General features: G+C 51.9%; 1 protein-coding gene across 10 annotated transcripts in view; it reads left to right on the top strand.

Annotated features, from left to right (window-relative positions):
• The window catches only part of eml1 (EMAP like 1), a 272,486-nt gene that overhangs the window by 216,413 nt on the left and 33,125 nt on the right, over positions 1-22,948 (top strand). For all 10 annotated transcript variants that reach the window (XM_038777141.1, XM_038777093.1, XM_038777151.1 and 7 more), the window contains 6 exons: positions 4,952-5,101; positions 5,728-5,797; positions 6,106-6,216; positions 6,316-6,411; positions 10,777-10,911; positions 17,961-18,060. In XM_038777141.1, coding sequence (XP_038633069.1) covers positions 4,952-5,101; positions 5,728-5,797; positions 6,106-6,216; positions 6,316-6,411; positions 10,777-10,911; positions 17,961-18,060 — 662 coding nt within the window. The remainder of the gene's footprint in view (positions 1-4,951; positions 5,102-5,727; positions 5,798-6,105; positions 6,217-6,315; positions 6,412-10,776; positions 10,912-17,960; positions 18,061-22,948) is intronic.

The following is a 22,948-nucleotide window of genomic DNA, read 5'->3' as shown; positions in this document are numbered from 1 at the left end:
GGGTTTTATTCACAGGGGCATCGAGTGCAAGTGCGGGAGAGGTTATGTTGAATTTGTGTAAGTCACATTTTGAGTTCTGCATGTTGCACTTTAGGAAGGATATGAAGGCATTGGTGAGGGTGCAGAAAAGATTCACGGGAATGGTTCAGAGATATGGAAATTTGGTTATGACGATAGATTTGAGAAGTTAGGCCTGTTTTGCTTAGAGAAAATAAATATTGAGAGAAGATTTGATGGAGATATTCAAAATTTTGACTCACCTAGACAGAGTAGATAGGGATAAATGGTCCCCACTCTAGAAAGGATAGAGAATGAGAGGACCCAGATTTCAAGTAATCAGTAAAAGAAGCAAAAGTGAAATGAGGAAAAACATGTTTATGCAACGAAGATTTCCTGAGAGCGTGGTTGAGGCAGGTTCAATTGAAGCATTAAAAAGTGAACTAATTTCTTATATGAAAGAGAAGAATTTGCAGGGTTATGGTAGAGTTGCTCATTCAGAGAGTTGGTGCAGATACAATGGGCCCAATAGTATTCTTCCGCACCATGCCTTATCTATGCAATTGAAAACCGTGGAAACGAGACACTCATATGGCTTAAGGTAGTGGTGATGGTGATGTTGCCAGCACTGAGACAACATTATGATGCAATGGTTACCCAACACTTGAAGCTAAGTAGAACAGTGCAATAATTGACACCTAATTTGATTAGTAGCGGAGAAAGACATAATGCTCACTCTGATACACACAAGTGATATAATGTTTCCCTTAAACATTTTGCTTTAATACAAATGTTGGAGATATATCCAGTCATAGCCAGAGAGACATTACAGCAGTGTTCTACAAAGTCGGGGGCACGACCCACAGGTGGGTCGCGGGCGAGTGTCGGGAGGGTCGCGGAGCCGTTGGATCGGCGCGCATGTGCAAATGTGCATGCGTGCCAATAATCGGGCAAGCACATGCAGTGCGGCCGCTGTTTTTTTAAAATGGTTACAACTTTTTGGTTTACAAGTTCTGTAATGGTTTTTATTCATTTATTTTATTCATTTAATTTTTATTTTTTTCATTTATTTTATTCATTTTATTTACAAGTTCAGGGGGGTTTTATTCATTCTTTCCATTTATTTTATTCATTTTATTTTTATTTTTTTTTACAAGTTCGGGGCGGGGGTTTATTTGATATAAATTTACAGGAAAAAAATGCAGAACTTTGGACAGATGGAGACTCCATACTTTCCGACACTGGAAGGCTTCACCTTCATCCAACAGGTTCCATTGGAGGAGCGTGTACGAGGGCCAAAAGAGACCCAAAACCATTTCCTCCATTTTTGTCAGCAGCAGACAAGGTAAGAGAAAATGGTGGGTCGCGCAGGTCGGCCGGCGTGGGTCGCGAAGGTCGGCCGGCGTGGGCCACGAAGGTCGGTCGGCGTGGGTCGCAAAGGTCGGCCTGGTTGGGTCCCGAAGGTTGGCCGGTTAGTAAAAATGGGTCCCCGGAAAAAAAATTTGAAGAACACTGCATTACAGCACCCTAAGAGGCCCTTCGGCCCATCAGGGGCTGAATTCTTCGGTTCCGCAGCCACTTGTTTCTCGGTGGCGCACCGTTCTCTGGTGGCGGGATTCTCTACTCCCGTCGCTTGTCAATGGGATTTCCAAATGAAGCCACCCCACAACGCGGGAAACCCATGGGGGTACATTGAGGTGGGAACAGAGAATCCCAATGGCCAGAGAATTCTGGCCCTTTCGATGCCGGCTTTCAAACACCGATCCATTTTAATCCATCTTCCTGCACTTGGTCCATAGCCTTGAATGCTATGGCGTTTCAACTGCCCTGGAACATGTTTATTTGAGGCTGTCATTTTTCAGAATAGCTGCACTTGTCAAGCCATCCCTTTCAAAGTCCCATGGTTGTGACAGGGAGGAGGTAGCACCAGGCTGTCCAGGAGGTACAGGGTCCAGAGATGCAGATAACAGCAGTTCCATAGGGAGCTGCTGGAAACATATAACAAACATGAAAAATAACAGCAAAAATATCTCCAGCTTTATCCAACATGATTAGTGATGTCTTGTACATTCCACAAAATACTCTTGCCACCACATCCTGAAGTGTTTCTTCTGGGTAATGTGGAAAAACACAAAAGCTCAGCAAGCTGGGAAAAATATTTCAAAAATGATATGATTGTGAAGGACATAGTTGACTGAAAAGCTGCCAAGGCTCAAACATTACTTACTTCTGCCTGTCTTAGCTGATCTCGGAACCTCTCATCCTCAATATTGCAACATAATTTACCCATTGAGTAAACCTTGGAATAACAGGGCAGTGATGCCACAGACCCTCAAAACAATAAATATCGATGGATGCACAAAGCTCAGTTTGAACATTGTGGGCGGGAATAAGTCACACAAGAAAATTTGGCGGCACAATGGATTTTGAAGTTGGAAGTGGTTCCCACCCCAATGTGCTGGTGAGATAAACTACCTGATTTAAGGCTGCAATCCTGCCAATTAAGAAAGCACATAACTGCAGGGTTGTATTTGCGAATGACGTTTGTGCTCCTACGTTGTGCTAAACACAATTTGTATCATATCAATTCAGTTCTCCAGATCGCCAGCTGTAACAATATTTGACTATGTAAATATTTAATGCCACTTCAGCATGATATTTAGAACACCAAGGAGATAACTGAGACAGTGAGAGCTTTTTAAGCTTCTCTCTGTTTTGATCCTACTTTGAAGGAGGGGCTGCTGGTTATATTTTCTTCCTGTCTTGTACTGTTCTAAGTATGACAAATGACCCACGCGTTTGAACTGAGGGGCTGGTTTAGCTCACTGGGCTAAATCGCTGGCTTTGAAAGCAGACCAAGCAGGCCAGCAGCACGGTTCGATTCCTGTACCAGCCTCCCCGGACAGGCGCTGGAATGTGGCGACTAGGGGCTTTTCACAGTAACTTCATTGAAGCCTACTCATGACAATAAGCGATTTTCATTTCATTTCATTTCAACTGTTCCTAATACACCATTTTATTTATCGCAGCTACTTTGAAACTAAATATAAAACCCTTACATCAGAAAAAGAGTTCAAAACAATTAATTTGCATGGTCGCAAAAATCAAGTTGCACTACAATGCACACTGCTAAATATATCTATTCCCTCAGAGAGCAAATTGTTTTCCCTAAGCTGAAACCAAGGGCATGCGATTTAGAATGAAATGCCCCTCAAATATCCTGAAGAGAAACAGGAAATTCGAGGAAAATCTCAAACAAGTCAGGCAGCATCTGTGGAGAGAGAAATGGGGTTGATGACCTTTCATCAGAACTCTTTTTCGGAACCTGCTGTTTAAGCTTGTTCTTGGGCAATGGGCACAGGGTTGCCAACCCTCCAGAAATGGCCTGGAGTCTCCAGGAATTGAAGATCAATCTCCAGGACGCAGCTGCATGGAGAAAAATCATCGGGACTTAAAAAAGATTGGGGGGGGGGGGGGGGCGATTCTCCGAGCCCCGCGCCGGGCTGGTGAATCGCCGCAACCGCGATTTTCCGAGGTGTGGAGAATCGGCTCCATTTGTGCTGGCTGCCGATTCTCCGGCCCGAATGGGCCGAGAGGCCGCGCCGATACGACAGAGTCCCACCGCCGCTGTTCACCCCTGGTCGCTGCCGGCGGGAACTCTGGGCGAATGGTCGGGGGCGGCCTGTGGGGGGTGGGGCTCCTTCACCGGGTGGGCCTCCGATGGGGTCTGGCCCGCGATCGGGGCACACCGATCAGTGGGCCGGTCCCCCCACCCCCCCCCCCCCGGCCTACGTCACGACGCACAAACATTTGGGCTGTATATTGGAGAATAGCCCCCTGGGTTTTTTTCTTTTCTCACTTTCTTTGAACATTTCTCTTTACCAGATGTAAAAATATTGAAAATGGAAAGAAAAACAAGGCTGCTTGGCTGATAGTCAAGCATGGTAGCACAGTGGTTAGCGCAGTTGTTTCACAGCGCCAGGGTCCCAGGTTCGATTCCCGGCTTGGGTCACTGTCTGTGCGGAGTCTGCACGTTCTCCCTGTGTCTGGGTGGGTTTCCTCCGGGTGCTCTGGTTTCCTCCCACAGTCCAAAGATGTGCAGACTAGGTGGATTGGCCATACTAAATTTCCCTTAGTGTCCAAAAAGGTTGAGTGGGGTTACTGGGTTACGGGGATAGGGTAGAGGTGTGGACTTGGGTAGGGTGCTCTTTCCAAGAGCTGGTGCAGACTCGATGGGCCGAATGGCCTCCTTCTGCACAGTAAATTCTATCATTCTATGATTCATTCAATTGGATAATGGCTGTTTTAGATTTCCATTTGGTGTAAGGAGGCAGTGCATCATAAGAATGGACTAATAGCTGGAGCGTGAGGGGCAGGTTATGCGATGAATCCACCAGGAATACATTAAATCACAGCTAGCACCCTAGATCGTGCCAGCAAGGTTGCATTATTGCCCATTCCTAGTTGCTGTTAGTTAGAATCATATTGCAATCCCATTGAGAAACATACAGCTAATTGCTGCACTATTTAGAGGAGGGAAAACATTTAGAGGTGGAATTTTGTGGCCTCCCGGGGGACTGGAAATTTCTGCCCAAAATCCAGGGACCTGTGCTGGTCCATCAGATGTTCCGTCCTTCCCGTGACAATTCCCGCAGTCGGCGCGACTGGAAAACCCTGTCCAAAGAAAACAGGATTTGAATGTGTGTTTGTTTCTCTCTATTGCCCTCCCACTGGTGCATTAAAAATGACCCAACCTTCAGTTTGTTTTAAAATTGCAAACATGACACAGACCTGCATTATTTTTCAATGTTTTCACAACCAATTCACCTGATCCCGGCATCGTCTGCTATGTAATATCAAAGTGTCTCAGAATTCAAATCAACTTTATTGATCCTCTTGATCTGTGTGAAGCTTCACCACTTACTCCAGTTAATGCCCTTGACCAATACTTCAGTTATGGCTACCGAGGCCGGGATTGCCGCTGTAATCTGTACCTTCTGCCAACCGGTGAGATTGTGTATTTCATTGCGTCTGTGGTCGTACTATACAATGTGGAGGAACAACTTCAGAGACATTATACCGGCCACAATGATGACGTCAAGTGGTGAGTTTTAAAAAAGCATGAAGGAAAATGTGCCGGAGTTCAATTTGCTGCTTGTCGCTGTGAATGGTAACTCTTTTTACAGGCAATCTCTCAGCTAATCATGTGTGTCTGATTCATCTTTCCTGGCCAGGCAGCAATTGATTTACATCTGTTTGCTGTAGTGGTGTTATTCTTCATGCTGGCAGGAAACCTGCTGGAAAGTTTCGGATGACCTAAATGTTCCTGTTTTTCAAATTGCACTTATTTACCGACTGATGTCGCGCACTGGTCGGAATTCTCCGATCATTGCAATTCACTTTTCCCGCTGGCAACGCACCTCCATTTGTGGGTTTCCCGGCAGCGTGGGGTGACTCCAACGGGAAATCCCATTGACAAGCGGCGGGAAGATAGAATCCGGCCCCCAGCGGGATGCGCACCGTTGAGAAAAGCATGGCTGAGGGTCCGGAGAATCCAGCCCTAGTCAATGTGTTTGTTTTAGCTCTATTGAGGATTAAATTGCAAACAACACTGAAATGCTCACAGACTCTCAGCTGCGATTGATACACCAGAAAATCTAGTTAGGAACAACATGAGTCATGTCTTTGTTTTGATGCAACAACTGACATATTTTTGTTTTCTTTTCATAGCCTTGCAGTCCACCCTGACAGAATCACCATAGCAACTGGTCAGGTAGCAGGGATAACCAAGGATGGAAATGTGTGTGGTACTATTTATTCATCCAAGTAACAGATAATGTAAAGTGAAATAGGACACGCTGGCACATAATGCATCTCATTCACTTTGATTGGAGTTTCAATAATGGACTCCCCCACAGTCTATTCGAAAGCATCTCGACTCACTTTAATGAAGCTTTAAGTAGATCATTTAAACTGCAGCGATACAATTAAGAAATTGTGTGGAAAATCTATTCATATTTCCATTAAAGATTGCTGAGCCATTTCAGAAAGTACTTGTTGCTGACTAAACTGAAGTGAAATGAACCTACCTCTGCTTTATTTGCACAGCAAGCCGCCCCTCATGTTCGAATCTGGGATTCGGTGAGTTTGAACACACTGCACACTATTGGAACAGGTTTCTTTGATCGATCAGTGACCTGCATAGCTTTCTCAAAATCGGTAAGTGTCAGGAGGTACTCACTGAGTAGAATGAATTTTCTATGAAACACTGTAGGGAGTTCTGTTATGTATGTGTATTTCCATTCATTTCTTTTCCAGAATGGAGGCTCTACTTTGTGTGCAGTGGATGATTCTAATGACCATGTCCTTTCAGTATGGGATTGGCAGAAAGTAGAGAGACTAGGTGATATTAAGGTATTTTCTTTCTGAACATCCTTATCTCTATAATACTGCAAATATTTTCTTTGATTGGCTGTTCAGGAATCATGATAACAGTCAATCAAATCAACTATTTATATTGTAATATATTCTGTCAGATTTGTTTTGTTATTTTTAACCAGAGGAGGGGAAGGATAAGGCAGAGTGTGTACAGGAGAATGTATAGGCCACAACCGGGGAGGGGGGTAAGATAGTGGTGTTGTCACTGGACTGGTAATCCAAAGACCCAGGTTAATACTCTGGGGACCCAGGTTCGAATCCCACCATGAGATACTGAATCCAATAAATATCCGGAATTAAAACTTGGCACAGTGCTTAGCACTGCTGCCTCACAGCACCAGGGACCCAGGTTCAATTCTGACCTCGGGTAACTGTCTTTGGAGTTTTCACATTCTCCCCGTGTCTGCGTGGGTTTGCTCCGGGTGCTCTGAGGTCCTTCCACAGTCCAAAGATGTGCAGGTTAAGTGGATTGGCCATGTTAAATTGACCCTTGGTGTCCAAAGGTTAGATGGGGTTCCGGGGATAGGGCAGGGGATTGGGTGGAAGTAGGGCGCTCTTTCGGAGGGTCAGCGCAAACTCAGTGGGCCAAATGGCCTCCTTCTGCACTGTAGGGATTCAATCTATATATTCTATGATGACCAAAAATATGCAGGTTAAGTTGATTGGCCAATAATAAAGCCCCTTAGTGTCAATGGATATGCAGTTTTCCTGGCGTAAAATACCACCATTTTCACGCCGGCGTGGGGACTTAGTCCAGGGTGTGGGGGTGGATCTAGGTAGGGTGCCCTTTCAGAGGGTCGGTGCAGACTTGATGGGCTGAATGGCCTCCTTCTGTAGGGATTCTATGACTCGATGACCATGAACTATTGTCGATTGTCGTAAAAAACCCAGCTGGTTCACTAAGGAAATCTGCATTCCTCACCTGTGACTCCAATCCACAACAGTGCCCTCTGAAATGGTCTAGTAAGCTATTCAGTTCTATCACACTACTACGAAGTCAATAAATAGGAAAGAAAATAGACAGACCTGGACACTGGAAATGACAACGGCAAACCCAGCCCTGTCGACCCAAGTCCTCCTTACTGACATCTGGGGAAATTCGGAGAGTTGTCTCAAAAACTGACATAGTCACAGTCACAGAATCATACCTTCCAGATAACGTCCCAGACACCATCATCCTCATTCCTGGATATATCCTGTCCCACCGGCAGGACAGACCCAGCAGAGGTGGTGGCACAGTGGTATACAGTCGGGAGGGAGTATCCTCAACATCGACTCTGAACCCCATGAGGCCTCAAGTGTTCAGGTCAAACATGTTCAAGGAAATCTCCTTCTGATTACCATGTATTATCAATCAGTATCCTCCATGCTGAACACCACTTGGAGGAAGCTCTGAGGGTGGCAATGGCACAGAATGTACTCTGGTGAGGGACTTCAATGTCCATCATCAAGAGTGGCTCAGTAACACCACTACTGGCCAAGCCCTAAAGGACATAGTTGGAAGACTGGGTCTGCAACAGGTCCTAAGGGGACTAATAAGAGGGAAAAGCATTATCCTCACCACCCTGCCTGCTGCAGATGTATCTGTTCATTATAGTATCGGTAGGAGTGACCACTGCACAGTGTTGTGGAGATGAAGACCCGTCTTCACATTGAGGATACCTTCCATCATGCTAAATGGGATAGATTCAAAACAGATCCAGAAACTCAAGACTGGGCAACCATGAGGTGCTGTGAGTCATCAGCAACAGCAGAATTGTACTCAGCCACAATCTGTAATCTCATGGCCCGGCATATCCCCCACTCTACCATTACCATCAATCCAGGGGAACAACTCTGGTTCAATGAAGAGCCAGGAGCAACACCAGTCATACCGAAAAATTAGGTGTCAACCTTGTGAAGCTACAACACAGGACTACTTGCATGAAACTACATTAGCAGCAAGTGATAGACGGAGCTAAGTGACCACACAACCAGTGGATCAGATCTAAGCTCTCCAGTCCTGCCACATCCAGTCGTGAATGGTGAAGGACAATTACACAACTCACTGGAGGAGGAGGCTCCACAAATACCTTCAATGATGGAGGAGTCTAGCACATCAATGCAAAAGACAATGCCGAAGCATTCACATTAATCTTCAGCCAGAAGTGTCAAGTGGATGATCCATCTCGGTCTCCTCCAGAGGTCCCCAGCATCACAGATGTCAGTCTTCATCCAATTTGATTCACCCCGCGTGAGATGAAGAAATAGCCGAATGCACTGGATACTGCATAGGCTATGGGCCCTTACAATATTCTGGCAATAGTACTGAAGACTTGTGCTCCAGAATATGTCGCCCCCCTAGCCAAGCTGTTCCTGTACAACCACAACACTGGTATCTCCCCAGTACTGTGGAATCAAGAAGCCCCAGCAAAACTGGAGTCAATGGGAATCAGGGGAGAAACTCTCCACTGGTTGGAGTTAAACCTATCACAAAGGAAGATGGCTGTGGTTGTTAGAGGTCAGTCACCTCAGCCCCGGGACATCACTGTAGGAGTTCCTCAGGGTAATGTCCTCAGCCCAACCATTTTTAGTTGTTTCATCAATGGCCTTCCTTCCATCACAAGCTCAGATATAGGGATATTCGCTGATGACTATACAATGTTCAGCACCATTCCTGACTCCTCAGACACTGTAGCAGTCCACATACAAATGCAGCAAGACCTGGACAATATCCAGGCTTGGGCTGACAAGTGGCAAGTTACACTCACACCACACAAGTGCCGACAATGACCGGCTCCAATAAGAAAGAATCAAATCATCGGCCCTTGACATTTAATGACATTACCATCACTGAATCCCCCACTATCAACATCCTGGGGGAGACCATTAATCAGAAACTGAACTGGACTAGACATATAAATACTGTAGCTACAGAGCAGGTCAGAGGTTTTGAATCCTGCGATGAGTAACCCACCTCCTGACTCCACAAAGCCTGCCCACTATCTAGAAGGCACAAGTCAGGGGTGTGATGGAATACTCTCCACTTGCATGGGTGAGTGCAGCTCCAATGACACTCAAGAAGCTCGACACCATCCAGGACAAAGCAGTCCGCTTGATTGGCACCCCTTCCATAAACATTCACTCCCTCCACCATCGACCCACAGTAGCAGCCAGTATGTACCATATACATTTTACACTGCAGGCACTTACCAAGGCTTCTTAGGCAGCACCTTCCAAACCCATAACCACTGCCATGTAGAAGGACAAGGGCAGCAGATCCATGGAAACACCACCACTTGGAAGCTCTCCTCCACGTCACTCACCACCCTGACTTGGAAATATATCGCCGTTCCTTCACTGTCGCTCTGTCAAAATCTTGGAACTCCCTCCCTAATAGCACAGTGGGTGTACCCACACCTCATGGACTGCAGCAGTTCAGAAGGCAGCTCACCACCACCGTCTCAAGGGAAATTAGGGATGGGCAACAAATGCTGGCCTAGCGAAGCCCACATCCCATAAAAATGAATTTAAAAAAAGGTGAACTTCAACTGTGACTTTCAACTGCATATCAAAGCCAAAGGTAAATGAAGGAATTGCATTTGATTCAAAAACTTACTTCCCTGTGCTTCACACCTTCAACATTTAATCGCTAGTCGTACTGACAGGCTCTCCCACAGATCCTAGAAGTCAGGTATTTAATTAAAGGAGATGTGAAATGGATGCACATTTGCAGATTATGCCTGTTCACTTGTATTGACTTTTTTTGCACACCGATTTTCAGCCACCTGTGGTCTTCATTCTGAAATGTCCACAAAGATAGTTGAAATAGCCTTGATGTGGAACATTGATGGTTTAATTTGAAAGTGTGAGTTATCCCTAATTCAGAAGCTGCAAAATAACCTTTTCAGGCTCAGTTTCTTCTGTGGATTCCCCACCTCCACATGGGCATTTGTCCCTTATGGTATAATTTTCAGGCTATCTTCCACTGAGTGAAGTTACAGATGTGCCTAGAGTTTGCTCCCAATGGCAGAATGTAATTGCACAATATGGGCAAATTCCTGTAATTGAACTTTCAGTCTGTAGTGATGAGGCAGCAGGAATGTGAAAAATGGCCGACACTACTCTATGAGCATCCCCTTTTAAGTCAATGAAGAGTAACCGTGGCAATTTCCTGAGACCAGCTTATCCATGCACTCCCCTAAAAATAATCAAGACATCCCAAAAATTATTCAATTACTGTGCTGTGAGTCAAAGCAAGTGTACGTTCAGAAAACTTTCTGAAGTCAACTCTGTGTTTTGTTCAATTACTGATTAATTCAAACAAGTATATAAATATGTGTTCACTTGTACCCTTGCCAGTGTTCAAACGAGCCAGTCTTTGCAGCAGATTTCCATCCAACAGAGACAAACATCATTGTTACTTGCGGAAAATCACACATTTACTTTTGGACACTTGAAGGAGGCTCTTTTGCAAAGAAACAAGGATTGTTTGAGGTACGTTTGCATTGTATAAATATCATAAGCACTAGGGTTTTTGATGTGAAATAAAAATATGGGCAGTGAAAGTCAAGCACATTTCTCCAAAAGTATACCCTTGTAGCACTGTTCTACCAGTCACATGATTCCTATAATATACTTGCTTAGACAATCATTCAACTAAAGCTAGAGGGAACAAGAATATTTGAGAAATTAGGTAACATCATTAAAAGTGACACTGAAGGGCAGCTCAGTGGCACAGTGGTTAGCACTGCTGCCTCACGGCACCGAGGTCCCAGGTTCGATCCTGGCTCTGGGTCACTGCCCGTGTGAAGTTTGCACATTCTCCCCGTATAATCAGTTTACCCATTTTGACTGGAATAATTTGATTGTGGTGATATGCATCACTGTAAATACACAAGGGGTTAATGTAGGTGTACTGCGACTGAGTAAACACTAGAGGGAACACCAGAGACATCATGACACACAGATATTCAACCAATAGGTCAGTAAGATAGGACATGACTAATGGGCAGTCAAGACACACCCAGAGGTGACACTACCACCAGGGGGCTACCCATATAAAAGGACAGGGCACACATGCTCTTCCTCTTTCCATAGGCGACACTCAGAAGGACAGGGGCAGATCAGAAAGCATCACACCCACCGCATGGGTTAGAGCAGACTGGTTGGTTAGATTGAGTTACTATAGCAAGATTAGCAGGAGAGTCGAACTCAAGTAGGAGAATTGTTAACTGTTCAATAAATGTGTTAAACCTATCTCCAAGTCTGAACCTTCCTTTGTCAGAGTATACATCAAGGAAGCAGCTTATGCCACATGAAGAAGCATAACATAACAATGATAGAGATGAAAATAGAATTATACTTGCATAAAATGTTTTTTTGACTTAATTTGTATGCAATTGGGATTTCCATGCAACTGTTACTAAGAGGTTTGACCATAATCTTTGAACGCTGTCTTCATATCTCATAACTGCAGCACCTTGTTGTCCAGGACTGCCCTCAGTCTGAAACACGTCCAATTCCTGACCTGCCACAGAAATACTTGGTAACTGGAATGTAAAGGACACGGGAAAAAGCACTATTTAGTTCCGACAGAATGTGTGCAAACAGAGAACTACATTCTGAAAGTAAATTGGCTTTCATTGTATTCAAGACTGTAACCTGCATTTGAAGTTTAGATGGCATTGATTGGCTGTGAGAATAATGATGCCAACCGGGGGCTGGATTCTCCGACCCCCTCGATGGGTCAGAGAATCGCCGGGGGGGGGCGGTATGAATCCCGGCCCGCCGCTCCAACACCACCCGCAATATTCTCCAGCAGCCAAAAATTTGTGCCGACGGTAATCGCGCCACGCGCCTCGCAGAATAGCGAGGGCCGGCGCAATGCTATGGGCCCTGGGGCTGCTCCAATTCTCCGGGTCGGATGGGCCGAAGTCCCGCCGACGTGACAGCCGGTGTAGATCAAACAACCTTTTTAACGGCGTCAACCAGTCGTGCTGGTTGATGCTGGCCAGCGTGGGGTGGCCACTGGAGACGTGACGGCTCGGCCAAAGGTGGGAGGGTCGCGGGTGCCGGTGGAGGGTGTGTCGGTGATCATGGTTGGTGCCGGGGATGGTGGGGTGAGTGCCGGGGGGGGGAGGGTGAGTGCCGACGAGGGTGAGCGCTGGGGAGGGGGGAGCAGGGAGGGTAAGTGCCGACGAGGGTGAGCGCTGGGGAGGGGGGAGCGGGGAGGGTAAGTGCCGACGAGGGTGAGCGCTGGGGAGGGGGGAGCGGGGAGGGTAAGTGTCGATGAGGGTGAGCGCCGGGGAGGGGGGAGCAGGAAGGGTAAGTGCCGACGAGGGTGAGCACTGGGGAGGGGGGAGCGGGGAGGGTAAGTGCCGACGAGGGTGAGCGCTGAGGAGGGGGGAGCGGGGAGGGTAAGTGCCGACGAGGGTGAGCGCCGGGGAGGGGGGAGCGGGGAGGGTAAGTGCCGACGAGGGTGAGCACTGAGGAGGGGGGAGCGGGGAGGGTAAGTGCCGACGAGGGTGAGCGCCAGGGAGGGGGGAGCGGGGAGGGTAAGTGCCGACTAGGGTGAGCACTGGGGAGGGGGGAGCGGGGAGGGTAAGTGCCGACGAGGGTGAGCGCTGGGGAGGGGGGGAGCGGGGAGGGTAAGTGCCGACGAGGGTGAGCACTGGGGAGGGGGGAGCGGGGAGGGTAAGTGCCGACGAGGGTGAGCGCTGGGGAGGGGGGAGCGGGGAGGGTAAGTGCCGACGAGGGTGAGCGCCGGGGAGGGGGGAGCGGGGAGGGTAAGTGCCGACGAGGGTGAGCGCCGGGGAGGGGGGAGCGGGGAGGGTAAGTGCCGACGAGGGTGAGCACCGGGGAGGGGGGAGCGGGGAGGGTAAGTGCCGACGAGGGTGAGCGCCGGGGAGGGGGGAGCGGGGAGGGTAAGTGCCTACGAGGGTGAGCGCCGGGGAGGGGGGAGCGGGGAGGGTAAGTGCCGACGAGGGTGAGTGCCGATCAACCACCCTCTCCCCACCCACCCACCACCAACCACCCTCCTCCCCCCACCCACCCACCACCAACCACCCTCCCCCCACCCACCCACCACCAACCACCCTCCTCCACCCACCCACCACCAACCACCCTCTTCCACCCACCCACCACCAACCACCCTCCTCCACCCACCCACCACCAACCACCCTCCCCCCACCCACCCACCCACCACCAACCACCCTCCTCCTCCCACCCACCACCAACCACCCTCCCCCCACCCACCCACCACCAACCACCCTCCTCCACCCACCCACCACCAACCACCCTCCCACCACCCACCCACCACCAACCACGCTCCTCCACCCACCCACCACCAACCACCCTCCTCCACCCACCCACCACCAACCACCCTCCCCCCACCCACCCACCACCAACCACCCTCCCCCCACATACCCACCACCAACCACCCTCCTCCACCCACCCACCACCAACCACCCTCCCCCCACCCACCCACCACCAACCACCCTCCTCCACCCACCCACCACCAACCACCCTCCTCCACCCACCCACCACCAACCACCCTCCACCACCCACCCACCACCAACCACCCTCCCCCACCCACCCATCCACCCACCCACCACCAACCACCCTCCACCACCCACCCACCACCAACCACCCTCCCCCCACCCACCCATCCACCCACCCACCACCAACAACCCTCCTCCACCCACCCACCACCAACCACCCTCCCCCCACCCACCCATCCACCACCAACAACCCTCCTCCACCCAGCCACCACCAACCACCCTCCCCCCACCCACCCACCACCAACCACCCTCCTTCACCCACCCACCACCAACCACCCTCCCCCCACCCACCCACCACCAACCACCCTCCTCCACCCACCCACCACCAACCCCCCTCCCACCACCCACCCACCACCAACCACCCTCCTCCACCCACCCACCACCAACCACCCTCCCACCACCCACCCACCACCAACCACCCTCCTCCACCCACCCACCACCAACCACCCTCACATTACCCGCATGCACACCTCCCCTCCATTGCACATCCACCTGCGGCACACTGGGCAGGGCTCACACGGTTGCCGGTGGAAGCCTATCTATAGCAGGCCATGGAGGATGGTGACAGCCCGCCCTGCAATGAGCTCCGGGCTCTACATCGTTTGACAATGTCTGACCCATGGCCACAGCACCACCCTCCACCCGGACCATCTCTGCATGCGGCCTGGACACTGCAGCGCACGGTCCCATCGTCTGCCCGGGGTGATGGCGAGGGCGACCTGGGGTGGGGCCACACTCACCTGAAGCCGACGTCCTATCACCCCTCACACATACACTGGCACTCACCTCACACCACACCCCCAAACATCGGACAGAGCACAGAGGCAGCTTCTGTAGGTGTGAAAGTGATTTTAATGACTAACAGTTCATACATGTGCCCTAGCCCCTATAACTAATCTGTGCTCTGCACCTGTGCCAACTTACTCAGTGTCTAATGTTTTGGCCATACAGTCCCTATGACTACGCCTAGGTGGTTCCCCAGATGGTACAGCAGAACTGGAGGTGGACTCCTGTGATTCCTGCCCTGTGACTCGGGTCCCCTTTGGCGGCCATTTCCTGGGGCTGGATGGGCCAGGCTGTGGCCGGGCTACTGGGATGGCGAGCTGCCAGCCTGTCTAGTCTGTTGCCCACCAGATGCAACCGGGATGGAAGTGGGGGTGGGGGTGGGGGGGGAGTCCGAGGTGTTGCGGTGTTCCGGGACCTCCCCTGCAGGAGCATCCGGAACAGGCCCCACCACCTCCTCCCCCCTCAGGGTGCCCGATGACCCCCGGGTCTCTCCATGGGTCGGGTGTGCGAACGGATCCATCATCCAACGCACCCCCGGCACCTGGCGCTGCCAGCCCTGGAGGCCCGCCCTGTTATCAGCAAAGGTCTGCAAGTTTGCCGCCATGGAGCTCAGGGAGTTGGCCAGCACCTGGGCAATGGCGCCGATGCCCTCAGCGATGGCCTGCTGAGACTGGGCCATGGCCTGCAGAGACTGGGCCATGGCCTGCTGGGACTGGGCCATAGCCTGCAGAGACTGGCCCATGTCCTGCTGAGACTGGCCCATGGCCTGCTGAGACTGGGCCATGGCCTGCTGGGACTGGCCCATGGCCTGCAGAGACTGGGCCACGGCCTGCTGAGACTGGCCCATGGCCTGCAGAGACTGGGCCACGGCCTGCTGGGACTGGCCCATGGCCTGTTGGGACTGGGCCACGGCGTAGAGCGCCTCTGCGATCTGCTGCTGACTCTGGCTCATGGCGTCCTGTGAGAGGGCAGCCATGTCCTGGGCCACAGACGCCTCCTGCACGGAAAGCCCCAGGCCTTGCATACTGCTCCCCATGTCTGACACCGTTGCCCACAATGCCTCCACCACGGACGCCAAGGTGGCACGCATGACCGGCACCACTCCCAGCTCCTGGACGTAGGTGGACTGCTCCACCTATGTCTGCAGCTGCCGCAAGTCGGCCGTCACCCCCTTCGATCGTCCCTGGGTCCATGACTGCATCGGGTCTATGGGTTGGTGTGGTGTTGCCCGTTTTGCTAAGTGTGCTTTACACTTAATTGCTCTGTTTTATAACCTTGCTCTAGAGTCGCCAGGTATCTTTATGATACCACCACAAGGTTCAAGTTCAAGTGCTGATCAATAACTCAATACACCAGTTAGTAAGGTTCAAATCAAAACACATTTATTATATACACAGTTAATCGCTACTCATGCATAAAATACTACAGAACTAGACTATTTCTACCACTAAAGGCCAATACTTAGCTTTGGAAAAGGAACCCACTGGGTCAGGGAACAATGGCCTCTTGTTCGATCCTGAGTCTGCAGGCTTCCAGCTGGTATGGACTAAGGGTTAGGAGCATCTATCTCGTAGCGTGCGTTGACTGAACACTTACTTGTTGGTGCAGCTGCTAGGCAGGTCTCTCCGAGTTGAGAGTCACGGTTGAGTTCTTTGAGGGCTGCTAAGAAGACTTGCCAAGAGACCGAATTGAACTTGGGGACTCTACTTTATAGTCCCTAGGGGCTTCGCGCCCTATTGGGCGGACCCCGTACCTGGTTCCAATTGATTGGACCATGTTCCAATCGATTGGTTTGATTTCCCCAATACTGGGGCTGTTCCCTGATCGCTGGGCGGTTCCTCAGTGTCCGTTGGCTTCTTTTGTTTTGGCTCCTGCTGGCGCCGAGGAGTCTGGCTTTGCCTCGATTACCTTAACTGTTGCTATTGTTCCCGGGGATCGCTCATCAATATGCAGATGGTCGTCAGTTTCAGTGCTGTCTGCGTTCTGCGAGTCTTAATATACAGGAAGCTTTGCATTCTGCTTGCTTCCCTGTACCTGTCCATTTTTCCCTGCGTTCTAAGCGAATCCCCATTTTAAAGTCGGGAAGTGGCCAACCCAGGTGGCTACAGTGGTAACTCCAGGAACCCGGGACCCGTCTGGGCGGCAGATGGTTACTGGCGCCGGGCTGCCCTCTGACCGTCCAGCCCCTCGGCTGCTCCTACCTCCACTTGCTGTACCGGGACTGTTGTGTTGTGCGCACCAGTTAGTGTACCAGAGGCCTCATTGCTAAATTGCCCAACCGAAGTGAGTGTCTTTGCGATGTTGGAGGGCGTAGAAGATAGCAGTGGCGTAATGTCGAGGTCCTCATCAGACCCGAAGTCCGAGGTTCCCTGGAGTGGTGTTTCCTGTCCGTCCGTCTCCTGTGTGTGGGTGTCCTGTGTGTGGGTCCCTTGGGTGCTTGTGTCGTGTGTGTCAGTGTCCCGGGTCGACTGGGGCCTGTTGGTGTGGCTGCCCTCCTTGTCGCTGGGTGTGGCCCACCGGCGTCGCCGCACTGGCACAAGATGGGGGCATCGTATGCCTGACGCTCCGGGTCTATCCCTGTCTCTTGGGCGCCCTGGCACGTCCTGGGGGCGGTCGGCATCCACAGGGACGGGTGGGTCGACATTTGGTCCTGCAATACACAATACAGCATGCTTGGTTAGATACGCAGGCGAGGATGGGGGATGGGGGAATGGGGGGTTGGGGAAGGGGGGTTGGGGGAAGGGGGGTTGGGGAAGGGGGAAGGAAGTGGGGTGTCTTTTATGCTGCAATGCCACACTGCGGCAGTGACAGCACGCGTCCGTGACGGGTGACGCCGTCGCGAATGGCGTTACGCCGCTGCTAGCCCCTTCCGGGTTGGAGGTTTTCTGATGTTCCAGTTGGCCCGACACATGAGTGGTTTGCGCCGTTTTGATGCTAGCATCGCGCCGATCACGGAGAATCCTGCCCAGAATCTGCGAATGTTTTCAACAAAGATCCACCCATCAGATTTTCTTTCTCAGTTCCTACACACTGAAAGAATATCAGGGTGAACTGGGCTAATGTGAATGATTGAGACGTGTAGGTTGCAGGCACTGAGTGTTTGCTCCTGAAGATGATTTAGAGAGTCATGTTATTTGGTTCTTGGTTGTATATTGTTTAAAAAAATGTAACTATCTAAATACATTTGCTTCTTCATAGAAACACGAGAAACCAAAATTTGTGCTGTGTGCGACTTTTGCTGAGAATGGTGACACAATAACAGGGGATTCGAGTGGAAATATTCTAGTTTGGGGAAAAGGTGAGAATAAGGCAAACTTTGCTTTTCAAATCACATTAGTACTATTGCTCCTTTTCTCCCAGATTCTGGTGATATTTAATTCTAATTTCAGCCATTAAATCATGTGCAAAGTCACGCAAAAGGATGTTATTCATGAATAAAAACGGCATCTCTGAATAGAGTCGGGCATTAGATTTGGATTTATTGCCACGTTTACGGAGGTACAGTGAAAAGTATTGTTCTGCATACAATCCAGGCAGATGAAAAAATCCATACGAGAAAAAAAAATATAGGACATACATAGACACAGACAGTGGCCTTTCTTCAACAAATGCCGGTGTGATTTCACTTCGCAACAGATAGCAATATATCTTGTAAATGTTACCGACAGTAAAACTGGTGAAAATAGATCGGTGAAGCAAAATGGTGATGAGGCCGATACCATTCTCTGTTATTCTATTTTTTGCTCAGACCAGACTCAGTAGATCTCTGGGGTGGGATTCTCCAGTAATGGGGCTATGTCCCCACGCTCGCACCAAACCGCTTGTGAATCACTCTGGACTTACCTGGAGTAAGTCCAGGGTGATTCTGCAATTAGCAGTGCCCCGGAGTACTCCTTGCAGCTCCATGCTGCCGATACGGGGCCCTGGCTTCCAGTCGGGGGTCCGCGCATGCGCACGGCGGCAGCCTGTGTCGGCCACACCGTGCAACATGGTCGACCCAAACTGTGGACAGGCACCAAGAAGATAGGCACCCCCAGATCGCGCACGCCTGCAGATCGGTGGCCCCGATTGATAGCCTGGCCGTCCTGGAGGCCCCCCCAATGAATGATGCCCCCGCCCCCCACCAGGGCGTCCGCAGACTGAGTCAGCAGCCGCCAAACCGAGTGTCCGCCGGGTGGAACCATGAAAGAACCACGCTGGCAGGAACTCGGCCAGCTGCTCTTGGAGAATTACCGCTAGGGCCTCTTTCAATGGCCCCCAACCGGCATCATGTCGACGGCGTGCGCCCGATTGGCGTCAATTCTCCGAGGACTGGAGAATCGCGGGAGCGGCGTTGGACCCAATCTCGGGTCTAATGCCAATTCTCCGCCCCCACTCCGGGCGCGATTTCTGCGCGGAAGCTCGGAAAATCCCGCCCCTGATCCCTCCCATCTGGATGAGTTTGAATTCTGTGAAAGATGAAAAATATAATAAAACTCTTACTGTTTAACAACACCCAAAACGTATTTTTAAATTCAATAAAAATGTATGGTGGGATTCTCCCATGCCGCGCTGTATGGGAGAATCGCCGCTCGCGCCACTTTTTCCCACGGCGCCGGTCTGACGCCGGCAGGCGATTCTCCGAGCAGCGGAAAATCGGCGCCATTTGCACCGGTGCGATTGGCGCGGCGCCGGTCGTCGGCCGCTGTCCGCGGCCATGCCACCGATTCTCCGGCCTTGATGGGCTGAGCGGCCACAGCAGAGTCCCGTCGGCGCCGTTCACACCTGCTCACTGCTCGCAGCCAGCGGGAACTTTGCGTGTAGGGTCGGGGGGGGCGGCCTGTGGGGGAGGGGGGGAAGGGGGGTTGGGAGAGACGCTCCTTCACTGGGGAGGGGGGGGCCTCTGATGGGGTCTGGCCCGCGATCGGGACCCACCGATTGGTGGGATGGCCTCTCCAGCCCCGGCCCTATTTTATTACACGGCCGGTCCCTAAACCCCCACGCCATGTTGCGTCGGGACTGGCGCGGTGAAGAAGTCCCTCGCGCATCCATGGGTTGGAGCGGCCCAACTGCGCATGCGTTCACGACGGTGCGGAAACTCTGTCCCGCGATTGGAGAATCGCCCCCATGGTTTCCCCAAACAATCTGCTAGCTGAGATGGTGGGAAGCTTTTGGTTGTTGGAAATTGAATGTAAATGTTGGACCCAACAGAAACGTCTAAATCTGCCTCTCCCTTTAACTGACCTGAGGCCTTAGGATTAATCTCCAAAATCCGATTGCACAACCTTGCATTTAACTGAACTACCCTAAGTGGCTCACTCAACTACATGATCGAATTTCTCTGCCCTGTAAATCCATTTACACATATTAGTCACACTTTAACATTTTCCTGGGGGTAGTTTATTAGAGCAAGTCAATCATGCTTATTGTATACATTCAAAAAGCAGCAGATTTCATCTGATAATCAGCTCATTCTTATGTTATTCATTCTGAGGCTGTTGCTATAGAATATTGTGAACAGGCTTTTGCCGGCAAGGTGGGTTGCTCGAGTTGGGAATTTCCTAACTAGCTGTTCCCGCCTGGGTAAAAAGGCTCCCAGATGGCACAATCCTCAATCCGGAGGATTGGGGAGCGGTTTGATTGGGGTTGTGGGTGTGGTTGGGGGTGGGTCTAGGATAGATTCAGACCTGCTGTCCCCAGATGTGGAACGTAGGTGGTTACAGGAGCAGCTGGTTACTGGGGCAGGCTGTTTAAAAAGCCCAGCTCAATGCTCTGGGGCATTGTCCCAATTTTATTGTGATATTTTAGGCACACTAGGCCTCAACATCATCCTCTCCCCCCAACCAGTTCTACGTTAACTCATGCCACCATATGGCCCTTCCATGCCATTTCACCCAGTATACAGTAAGGGTGCAATTTGCAATTTTCCCAAAATTACACAGTGTTGGATCAGGTGAGAAAAGTTGTGTGAGATTCACTGGCTTCACCGGAGCCTTCGATCACCTGATTTAACAGTATTTGGTGCAATTTCAATGTTCCAACGAGGATCAGACAGCCAGCTACAGGGACGAGGCCAAAACAAGGATGGAGAATTCTGAGATTGGGGCATCATTAAGGGCCCCCGGATCTCAAAGCTACATTTATGGCCACTCCCACAGAGATTGGCGCACTCCCCACAGAGATTGGGAGCCTCCCTCAAGCATCGGAGCACCACCCCCAACACACACCCCCCCCCCCCCCCCCCCCCACCACAACGTCAATATTGGGGCACCCCCCAACCACACACAAGGGGAACTTGTCCCAACCGTGGAGAGTTAACCCCTGCCAGAGCCCCCTTGGCACTGCCAGGCTGACGGTGTCAAGTGGCATCTTGCCCGTGCCGGGTCTGGTGGTGCTCTCCTCTTAAGAGGTGTGGTGAGGGGGGCTTGAGGACCCCCAATCAATAAGTTGGTGCGTTGGGGGCGGGCGGTCCATGGGTCATATTGAGGGATCGAAAGATGGGGGGCACCATTTTTGAACGACACCCCAATCCTTTGCTGCGTTGGCGAGCTGAGCTCCTCAGTGCAGGAAATGACAGTAAGTCGGGCCTCGGCTGGGCCCCCAAAAATAACAGAGTCCCGTTTAATATCGGGTTCATCCTCGGCACTGCAAGTACCCCGCGAAACGCAGCCTCTGTTTTTTCTCCCGTTTAATTATGCCCTAAAAGTGGTTGGAAAGTGGTTCGATCTCACCCAAAAAGCCGGCAAGAAACATCCGCCAAATCCATCCAAAATGACACTTAGAAAGGTTTTGGTTGAATTGCACTCTGCATCTCCGTGATGGAGCTGACATGGTCGGGAGTGGCTGGCATGGTCGGGAGTGGCTGGCGTGGTCGGGAGTGGCTGACCTGGTCGGGAGTGGCTGGCCTGGTCGGGAGTGGCTGGCCTGGTGGGGAGTGGCTGACCTGGTCGGGAGTGGCGGGCCTGGTCGGGAGTGGCTGGTCTGGTGGGGAGTGGCTGACCTGGTCGGGAGTGGCTGGCCTGGTCGGGAGTGGCGGGCCTGGTCGGGAGTGGCCGACCTGGTCGGGAGTGGCCGGCCTGGTCGGGAGTGGCTGGCCTGGTGGGGAATGGCTGACCTGGTCGGGAGTGGCGGGCCTGGTCGGGAGTGGCGGGCCTGGTGGGGAGTGGCTGACCTGGTCGGGAGTGGCTGACCTGGTCGGGAGTGGCTGGCCTGGTCGGGAGTGGCGGGTCGGGAGTGGCCGACCTGGTCGGGAGTGGCTGACCTGGTCGGGAGTGGCTGGCCTGGTCGGGAGTGGCTGGCCTGGTCGGGAGTGGCCGACCTGGTCGGGAGTGGCTGGCCTGGTGGGGAGTGGCCGACCTGGTCGGGAGTGGCTGGCCTGGTCGGGAGTGGCTGGCCTGGTGGGGAGTGGCTGACCTGGTGGGGAGTGGCTGGAGTGGCTGGCCTGGTCGGGAGTGGCTGGCCTGGTCGGGAGTGGCTGGCCTGGTGGGGAGTGGCTGACCTGGTCGGGAGTGGCGGGCCTGGTCGGGAGTGGCTGGCCTGGTGGAGAGTGGCTGACCTGGTCGGGAGTGGCTGACCTGGTCGGGAGTGGCTGACCTGGTCGGGAGTGGCTGGCCTGGTCGGGGGTGGCTGGTCGGGAGTGGCCGACCTGGTCGGGAGTGGCCGACCTGGTGGGGAGTGGCCGACCTGGTGGGGAGTGGCCGACCTGGTCGGGAGTGGCGGGCCTGGTCGGGAGTGGCTGGCCTGGTCGGGAGTGGCTGGCCTGGTCGGGAGTGGCTGACCTGGTCGGGAGTGGCTGACCTGGTCGGGAGTGGCTGACCTGGTCGGGAGTGGCTGGCCTGGTCGGGGGTGGCTGGTCGGGAGTGGCCGACCTGGTCGGGAGTGGCCGACCTGGTCAGGAGTGGCCGACCTGGTGGGGAGTGGCTGGCCTGGTCGGGAGTGGCCGGCCTGGTCGGGAGTGGCCGGCCTGGTCGGGAGTGGCCGACCTGGTCGGGAGTGGCTGGCCTGGTCGGGAGTGGCCGGCCTGGTCGGGAGTGGCTGGCCTGGTCGGGAGTGCAACGTGTGAGCTTGCCACCCACATCCTTTTCCTGTGCCAGCTGAAATTGAGGGCACCAGTAATGGGGGAAGGAATTCCAGATTCGGGTCATGCCTGCCATTTTTGAATGGCTCCAGAGTTCTTTAAACCTGCAGAAATCTGGGTCTGTGTGTTG

The sequence above is a fragment of the Scyliorhinus canicula genome, chromosome 2 (genome assembly GCF_902713615.1).
Source record: "Scyliorhinus canicula chromosome 2, sScyCan1.1, whole genome shotgun sequence".
In the NCBI taxonomy this organism is placed as follows: Eukaryota; Metazoa; Chordata; class Chondrichthyes; order Carcharhiniformes; family Scyliorhinidae; genus Scyliorhinus; species Scyliorhinus canicula.
Note: the sequence above shows the minus strand (reverse complement) of the source record. Positions and strands in the feature narration are given on the sequence as shown.